This window comes from Gopherus evgoodei, chromosome 11 (assembly GCF_007399415.2).
Source record: "Gopherus evgoodei ecotype Sinaloan lineage chromosome 11, rGopEvg1_v1.p, whole genome shotgun sequence".
Taxonomy (NCBI): domain Eukaryota; kingdom Metazoa; phylum Chordata; order Testudines; family Testudinidae; genus Gopherus; species Gopherus evgoodei.
The window spans coordinates 40386213-40395787 of record NC_044332.1 but is presented as its reverse complement, the minus strand read 5'-3'; the positions used below and the strand labels follow the sequence as shown (position 1 = coordinate 40395787).

At 46.0% G+C, this 9575-nt stretch overlaps 1 protein-coding gene across 2 annotated transcripts in view; it reads left to right on the top strand.

Moving 5' to 3' along the window:
- Nucleotides 1–1735: 1735 nt before the first annotated feature.
- The window catches only part of ITGA6 (integrin subunit alpha 6), a 60387-nt gene continuing 52547 nt past the window's right edge, over nt 1736–9575 (top strand). The window contains exon 1 of one of the 2 annotated variants that reach the window (XM_030580615.1): nt 1736–2126. In XM_030580615.1, the coding sequence (XP_030436475.1) occupies nt 1963–2126 (164 nt within the window). In that variant the 5' untranslated portion in view covers nt 1736–1962. The remainder of the gene's footprint in view (nt 2127–9575) is intronic. The other variant, XM_030580614.1, reaches the window with a different exon arrangement.

Here is a 9575-nt window from a genome sequence, read left to right as displayed (position 1 = left end):
CAAACCAGTCATGTACAGAACTAACTTGACTAAATTGAACATGTCAGCTTCAAGTCTAGTAGATTCTAATCACAAGCCGTCATCATGTTATAAGAACATTTGGGTCACAATGATACTTGCATTTTGATGAAAGACCTAGAAAAACCCATGCTATGGGAGCACAGGCATCATGACTCCTGATTCATGGCTGTTTGGTCTTTGTAGCTAAAACTTGGTCCGCCCCTGCTTTTCAGAGAATACATACTAATGGCCAAGAAGGACTACTGTGCCGTGCCATTGTTGATTTTTTTGTAGTTTTTTTTTTTAAATTTTACTTTAGGAAAAGAAAATGAATGCAGGATGCAGTGATAAAAGTCAACTGCAAACAAACTAAAAATCACCGCTGACACTCTTTAACCTTCCAGTATTTTACGTACATTACAAAACATCCCTGCAGATGTTTTGTAATATGATTTGCATGAGATAAAATGACATGGGATGCTTCAGATGCAGACTATTTAGTAACAACTATAGATTAGGAGTTAGGTAATCTCAGATCTCTTCAAATATTATGGAGGTTTGAGGCTACAGTACCCTGAAGACAATTTAGAAAAGACTTAGTATATGTAGAGTTTTTTTCTGTGTGCTTTGCAACAGGGAGTAAAAGAACCAATACAGAAAAGCATTGGTGGTGGGTTTATTTTTGTTTTGTTTTTTTTTTTTTTAGTTTGTCTTTTGGGGAATATGTAAAGTGAACATTAGAAATAGCTGATGTTCCGGGTGCTGCTGTCCAGAACTGGCTCTTCATCTTCAATAGAGGCAATGGTTTTTGAAAATGTTTCAGACCATGTAGTCACTGTCTCATGACCTGGACTGTATTTTCTTTTGGACATTTATTGTTATTGCTGGTACATGTTCCATATTAGTAAATCAGTTTTCAGTATTTTATGCTTTACTTCTTTTCTGTGGTCAAGCATATTTGGTTTTTTCCAACCCATCATCTTCCACTGGGTAATTTACAGCTTGGTGTTGTTGGGAGATGGCCTTGGTGGAATTCCGCTTGCAGCATCTGCTATTGTTTTTAGGCTTTGGGGACCAAGAAGACACCAGAAGAGAGTGTAATCAATGTGCTGGGGCTGCCTTATGTTTGTTTAATGTTGGTTACTTATTCCCAGCTCCTTATTCAAGGACTCTTAATTTGAATAAGTAAAGGGTTTGACTAGATGTAAATGACAAAATATCTCTTGGGTCACCCCCAACTCATATGTTCTGCATCTGTCAGAGGGCTCTGAACAGCCTGGGGAAGATCACTCTCTGACACACAGCTTTATTTCTGTGCAGTGTGTTATCTCGACTCTAATTTCTATTTTCCCAAACGTCTGATGGACACAAATACACATTATTGGGGTAATCTAGGAGTTACTGTCGCTTATATGTGTTGGAACCTCAGTTAGTTACTCAATTTCAATTTTAGAACCCTTGAATAAGGAACTGGAATCCTGAATAACGTACTAGGAATAAGTAACTAGCTGCAGGTTCCTTCTAGGTGACCCTTGATTGCAGCATCTGAGCTACGGAGTGCTACAGCAAGACACTGCTCGGGGAATTGTGCAAGGCTGGGGTAGCTGGTCGGGACAGGGCAGGCTGCAGGGCTGGGATAGGCTCTAAATCCTGGAGGGTTGCAGAGGTTACTTACCGTGGCGCCTTTCAGCGCTGGAGGACCTCGTGGTGTTGTTCAGGGGCTGGAAGATTGGCAGGGCAGGGCAGGGCTAGGCGAGGCTGAGGGCCGGGGCCCGGCGTGGCTGGGGGAGGCGGGGCTCGCCTCTCTTCGTCACGTAGTGCAAAGCCTGGGAGTCTCAGGAGAACAACGGGCTCATTCAGCGGGTGGCAGCGAGGGGCGCGCCAGCCGCAGTTGGGCGAAGGGCACAGAGCAGCAGCAGCAGCAGGTTCCCGCTCGGTCGCAGGCCGGAGCCGTGGGAGCAGATGGCCCCCGGGCAGACGCTCCTCTACCTGTCCCTCTTCCCCTGGCTCGCCGCCGCCTTCAACCTGGACACGGACAATGTGATCCTGCGGAAAGGGGAGCGGGGGAGTCTGTTCGGCTTCTCGCTGGCCATGCACTGGCAGCTGCAGCCGGAGGACAAGAGACTGTAAGTGCCTCCCCCCCGGCCCCGGGGCAGGAGCTTCCCCCTCCCCCCCGCACAGAAACTTTGCAGCTGCGGCGCGGGGCCGGGCCCCCTCCCCGGGCAGGCTCCTGGGCGAGCAGGAGGAAAGGAGCCAACGGCGCCGCCAGGCTGCCGAGCCGGTGCCACTACTGGCTGCGCCCAGCCCCAGCCGGGAGCCGCTCCCCGCCGCCTGGGGGTCCCCGCGCGGGGCCGGACCTTGGCATCGGTTTCAAACTCCGCCGCCTGCTCCCCGGCTGAGCTGTGTGGAGCTGGGGGAGGGGGGTTAGTCCACGGGCGAGCCCTGCAGGTGGGAGCGGGTTAGCGGCGCTGCAGCGCGTCCCCTCTCCCGCTCCCCTTCCGTCCTGTGCGCTGGGGTTCGGGGGTGTTGGCAGCTGCCGCGGCCCGGGCGAAGCCAGCGGTTACTAAAGCTGCTGGGCGTGAGGCCGCTGCTCGGGCGGCAGCACCGGTTGGGGTTTGGGAAGCTGGCGGCGGCGCTGCGGGAGGGACGGACTCCCCGTATTGCGAGCTCTCCGCGTGGTGCTTGCGGCTCTTTGGGCGCGGACCTGCCCTGGCTTCTGCTTGCAGGGCACGAAAAAGAGACTTTTAATTTAATGGGCGGAACAGTCACCTGTTAGCAAAAGTTGTGTAGATGAGGACACCAGATGCTTTTCAGAGCAGGGGAAACCGAGTTGCCGCCGACAGGACCTACTGTGTATTCTCATTGGTTTAAATCAAAATGTCTGAGCTGAGCTTGATTGTTTAAAAACCAAGGGGCAAACTAGAATCTCTGTGCTGGTGTGCACTTGTGCAGCAGCCAAAGGGGAGCTCCGTCATAAATGGCTAGCTGAGAACCTCACAATTGTTTCATGTCATAATGATTTAAAACTAAAGAGGTTTCTTCGGGGGAACAGCAAAACTGCAGAGAGACGTGTGAGCCTGGTGGAAAACACTGACCTTGCATTCTTGGTCACTGCGAACAAAGAATTCCGAAGGGGCGTATGACAACAAAAGGACCTTGCCCCCAAAGGACTTCAGTGTTCCCAAATCAAGCCAGCAGCAGTGGCATCAGAATGAAGTGCTCAGCAAAGCAAGTGTACTCACTCCTCTTAGGGAAAAGCAGACTCAAGCAAATGATGAAACTGATGCATATTAGTAAATCTTTAGTTTTACATCATCAGTATTTACAGTTGATTTTTAAATCTGCTCCCATTTGTGCAGATCACTTTATATTATAACCCTACTGATAAGCTGTACTCTTGCTGCATAATCACAAAATGCTGATCCATGCTCTTTGCTGATGTAGGAGTTAGTCTAGACATTGTCCTGAGATGAAGTTGGCTGCTACTAATAATACGTGATTTGAATTTTTGAGTTAAAATAATCATCCTAGGTTCTCTCTGACTTGCATGATGACTAGATCAAAAGCAATCCAAGTGATGATATGTGTGTGTATTTCTGCAATAAAATCACTGGTGTTCAAGACTGAACCTGTTCCACACTACAGAGGTGAGCTCCTTCGGGAAGGGCTGGGCAAATAAATCCAGTGTTGCCAACGTAATCATGATAATAAAGGCATTGTTCATGGAAGACCCAATAGCAAAATAAAACTGTTCCTTTATATGGCTTCAAGGAGGCCCATGTAGTAACTGAATGCAGAAGTATTTGGTCCTGTGTGAAATTGGTCAAATAAAAGATATTACTTCACCCACCTTGTCTCTCTAAATCTGAGCACATTTACAGATTTTACTGTATATGATGTCTATGGGTGATATAATACTATGTGAGGGTTTATGAAAGACCAAAACTAATATTTTATTTTAATTAAAAAAGAAGAGCATGGAGTCCAAGGAGAATCCATAGTGCTTAAGAGAAGAAGTGAAGCCAGCAAGAAAGTTACCTGATAACCTTACTTAAAACCTCCAGGGCCACATTCTGCCCTGACTTGCACCCTATACATTGATTCCAGGGAGGTTGCATGGGCTTAAATCCTGAGCTTTAAGAATTCCATAGTTATTGAGGATATAAACTACTCCAGTGCTAAAGAATGAATATCTGAACCCCCAAAATTGCCTTTTTTAGATTAATACATCATGGCCCTATGTAACAGCTTATGCATGTGATTCTTGAAAGCTTGTCTCATTTTACTTTTTCTCAGTAAAAGGATTATTTTAAAGTTTATTAGAAACCCATGGTATTGTCAGTGCTGCTAGTAAGTGTATCAGGATGTGCAGGGACAATTGCAGTCATTCATGGATTACTAATAATCCCTTGGAGGGCAGTCACAATACTCTTTGAGTCTGTGAAATTTAACTGAAACGTCTTAAAAATGATTAGCATGAAATTGCCTTCTCCATACCTGAGAGCAATCCAAATCTGTGGATGGAGAAAACCCATAGATTCTTTCAACTTTGACATGGCTTTCTGGATCTAAACTTTCATGAAAAGGAAAAAAACAAAATTCTAAAAGATGACAGACCAAACTGTGGGTGCTACATTCAGAGGCTGCTAGGTAGTTTGGGTATGTAAAGACATTTTGACCACTTTTTTTTTTTCTCAATCTGACTCTCCCAAATGTAGAATCAAGAAGGATGGTCCAGTAATTTAGAATACTAGCCTGGAACTAAGGAAGCCTGGGTTCTGTTCCCTGCTTAGCTGCAGATTTCTTGTGTGACTGTGAGCAAATCAAATGAGGATATAGCACTTCCCTACCTCACAGGGCTGTTGTGAGGATAAATCGGAAGTGAAAGATTGTGTGGTGCTCAAACAGTAACGGAGACCAGATTAGGATAGATAGAAACCCTTACAAAATGATGATATTGCCTTCCAGAGGTTTTACATTTTTTATACTGTCTGGGGCAGGAAAAGTGTTTTGTCTATGGGTCAAATCCTGAACTCCTCACTCAGGTCCAATTTCTGATGTAACCCATTGAACTGGTGGTGTAAATGACATCAGAATCTGAACCTGTTTTTACTCAGCCCTTACTTAGATAAAAATTTAATTGACGTTGATGGAGGTTCTGCTGAGAAGAGGGGGGAAAAAAACAAACAAACCCTGAGAAATTCTAAATGAGGACTTCCAGACTTGATCTTATGTTTGCAAAATGAATGGCACTCATTTTCATAATTCCTATTTGGAATGCCTACTGGGTACTGATACTAATGGAAGCTATGCCAAACATAGCGACTGGTTATAGGCAGGACAAGTTGTGTCTACTGTCCAGGTATTCCAGGGAGGTAGGCTAACCTGTGGGAGAGAAGTTGACAGAAATTGAGCCCGTATGTTGGTAAAAATGACTCTCTTTCACTGTCACAGCTGAGAATAAGGCCATGGTGAGAGGGCAGTGGTGGTGGAATACTTGTGAATCCCCAGCTATATTTCTCCTTTTCAGCATGTTTTTTAGCTCTTTTGTAAAGGTAGTTTTATACACAGCTGTGACATCTTCTGGCATGGGCCCTCATTCTAAGCTGAAAAACCTTATAAAATCAAAACTGGATACATATGTCTCATGCCAGGTAACTGTTTTTATTTTTTGCTAAAAGATCCAAACAAACAAAACCCCCAACAAAAAACGAACAAACCGCAAACCAACCCAACCACCACCAAGCAGCAAATAAAGAAGCCTCAGGCATCGTCATTTGAATCTAGGAATATATTACCCATTTCAGCCTGTGAATGATGAAAAGGGTGGTAAAAGCAAACTACATTTCATTAAAGGCAACCACAGTTATCTCGGTTACATTTCCTTAATCTCTTCCTCCTCCTGCCCCTTGTTTGATGAGGTTTTTTAAGATAAATGATTTTCATTTCCCTACTGGCAGCGTTTGAGTCAGAGTGAGAATTGTTAAAATCAGTAGAATGAGGGCTGGAGAAGTCTGAAGAAGTGTTACTGAGATAAAGGGCTAAGGGCAGTTGCCTTTAATATAGCACAGCATTTGCTTTTGATCATTCTTTTCCTCATTCACGGGATGCAATGGATATATATTCCTAGAGTTAATTTAATGATTAAAAAATATATTTATAATACAAGGAATTTGTATGTACTTCATAATGATATTTGTAGATAAGAGTAAAATGTCACAATTCATGTTGACTGCCATGGAGTTACTTTTGATTTAGTTCTTTGCAAAGTCACACAGATTGAAAGAGTGTCAGCCTGAATGTTGTGATTTAGACTGCCGATCATAGGAGCCTTTAAGCCTATGCGTAACTTTACGTGCAAGAGTAGCCCCAATGAAATTAGTGTTTTGAATAGATTTTAAGGGATAACATTTTGTCAAGAAAGGAGGAGATGGCATTAGTCAAGATTCAAGATGTTGAGGACCTAGATGAAAGTTAAACTGTATGGATGGAGAGCAAAGTCCAGATCTCTGAAATCAATGGAATTAGGAACCTAACTCACTTAGGCAGTGGTATTTACAAAGGTGCCTATCTGAGGCCATGTCTCCACCATGGGCACCATAGCGGCATAGCTGTGGCACTGTGGCTATGCTGCTGTAACTCAACGGTGTAGATGCAGTCTATACTGATGGAAATGGTTTTTTCTGTCAGTGTTGAGTAACATTATGTAGGTCCATGGATTTTTCACACTTTGGGCTGGTCTACACTACAGGGGAAAATCGATCTTAGATACGCAACTTCAGCTACGTGAATAACGTAGCTGAAGTTGAAGTATCTAAGATCGAATTACTCACCGTCCTCACGGCACGGGATCGATGTCCGCGGCTCCCCCTGTCGATTCTGCAACTCCATTCGGGTTGGTGGAATTACAGAATTGATATAAGCGCGTTCGGGGATCGATATATCGCATCTAGATGAGATGCGATATATTGATCCCCGAGCAATCGATTGCTACCCGCCGATACGGCGGGTAGTGAAGACGTACCCTGAGTGCTATAATTATGTCAACATAAGTTTTAAATCAGGCCCCAATCTTTAGGCACATAAATACTTTTGTTAATCTGGCTCGTCATGCCTATATCTCTTTTGAAAATATGACTTAAGTTCCCTGGTCATGTCAGTGGTTTTGAAAATTTTGCCCTTAGAGTAGACTCTTTCTTGATTCTCCTACTGCTGACTGTTCTTCCACTGTCGTTGGGGAGTGATCCCTTTGCTCTGATCCTTTGGATTTTGTCCTTTTGCCCGTAGATGCTGACTCTGTGGGTGCTCCAGGGCTGGAGCATCCATGGGAAAAAATGAATGGGTACTTAGCATCCACTGGAAGCCAAGATCCCTCCCCCAAACCCCCAGCGCCTCCCATCCACCACAGTCAGCTGTTCCATGGTGTGCAGGAGGTGTTGGGAGGGAGAGGGGGGAGCAGGGATGGGATGCGCTTGTAGGAGGGGGCGGGAAGAAGCGGAGTGGGGGCAGAGTCGGGGTGGGAAGAGGCAGGCTGGGGGTGGGATTTTGGTGGAGTGGGGGTGGGGTCTGGGGCTGAGCATCCCTGGGACAATTGAAAGCTGGCGCCTGTGGTTGTGCCCCTTCTACGCATAACACTTAGGGTATGTCTACATCTACAATTTTGCAGCGCTGGTTGTTACAGCTGTATTAGTACAGCTGTATAGGGCCAGCGCTGCAGAGTGGCCACACTTACAGCAACCAGCGCTGCAAGTGGTGTTAGATGTGGCCACACTGCAGCGCTGTTGGGCGGCTTCAAGGGGGGGTTCGGGGAACGCGAGAGCAAACTGGGGAAGGAGACCAGCTTCGCCGCGGTTTGCTCTCGTGTTCCCCGAACCCCCCTGCAAACCGCAGGGAAGGAGACCTGCTTGCACGGGGGTTCGGGGAACGCGAGAGCAAACCGGGGAAGGAGACCAGCTTTGCCGCGGTTTGCTCTCGCGTTCCCCGAACCCCTCTGCAAACCGCAGGGAAGGAGACCTGCTTGCACGGGGGTTCGGGGAACGCGAGAGCAAACCGGGAAAGGAGACCAGCTTCGCCGCGGTTTGCTCTCGCGTTCCCCGAACCCCCCTGCAAACCGGGGAAGGAGACCTGCTTGATTACCAGACGCTTCCTCAGGTATGCTGGGATACCTGCTTATTCCACGGAGGTCAAGAAAAGCGCTGGTAAGTGTCTACATTTGATTAACAGCGCTGGATCACCAGCGCTGGATCCTCTACACCCGAGACAAAACGGGAGTACGGCCAGCGCTGCAAACAGGGAGTTGCAGCGCTGGTGATGCCCTGCAGATGTGTACACCTCCTAAGTTGCAGCGCTGTAACCCTCTCACCAGCACTGCAACTTTGTGATGTAGACAAGCCCTCAGGTCAATCTAGCTATGTTGCTTAGGGACATGAAAAATCCAAACCCCTGAGAGACACAGTTAAGCTGACCTAAGTCCCAGTGTAGAACCCGCTGGGTTGATAGAAGAATTCTTTCATTGACCTACCTCTAGAGGTGATGGATTTACTAGCGTGAGTAGAAAAACCCGTTCTGTCATTGTAGTGTCTATGCTACAATGTAGCTGCAGCACTGCTGCTGTAGTGCTTGTAGTGTAGACATACACTTGTTCTCTCCCTACATCCTATACTTGGGTAACCTAATCTAAAGGATTCTTTCCCGCCTTTATGTGTGATGGTGTAGCTGCATTCTGGACAGAATAGCGGGGGCAAGATGAGTGTCAGAGGCCATGTCCACACTACAGAGTAAAATCGAAATTAATAAAATCGATTTTATAAAACATTTTATAAAATCGATTTTACACGTCCACACTAGGGCACATTACTTCGGTGGTGTGCGTCCATGGTCCCAGGCTACCATCGATTTCCGGAGCGGTGCACTCTGGATAGCTCAGTAAAAGAATGGGACCAATAACTTCGATTTCTGTCCACACTAACCCTAAATCGATTTAGTAATATCGATTTTAGAGTTACTCCTTTCGTTTAGGTGGAGTACAGAAATCGATTTTAAGACCCCTTAAAATCGATTTTAAGTGCTTTGTAGTGTGGACGGGTACAGCGTTAAATCGATTTAACGCTGTAGTGTGGACCTGGCCAGAGAAGCTGGAGAGGAGAAATAGGGTGCGGAAGTTGAGGTGTGAGAGCATTAGGGCCTGGTGCTAGCAATAGGGAAGAAAGGACAGATTTTGGAGATGATACAGAAGGAAAAGTAATAGTAACTGAGATCAGTGTGATGGGAGAAAGAGAGGGAATTGAAAGCAATTTGGTTTGTTAGCCTAAGTAGCAGGGAGATTGTGGAATTTTCACCAGTGGAGGAGAAAGGGAGGTTTTGCAAGGAAAGATAAAGAGCTCAGATTTTTTTTCCTCTGCATTTGAGTTGTCTATGGCTCATCTCAAGGGACATTTGACGATAAGGAACTATATGCTGTAATAAGTGTGCTGCCGATAGAAAGCAGTCTCTTACCACCATTCCCATTACCTGGTCCAGTCTCTTGACATGGGTTGCAAAAGGTTACTACTCCTGTCATGAGAAAGGGGTCACTA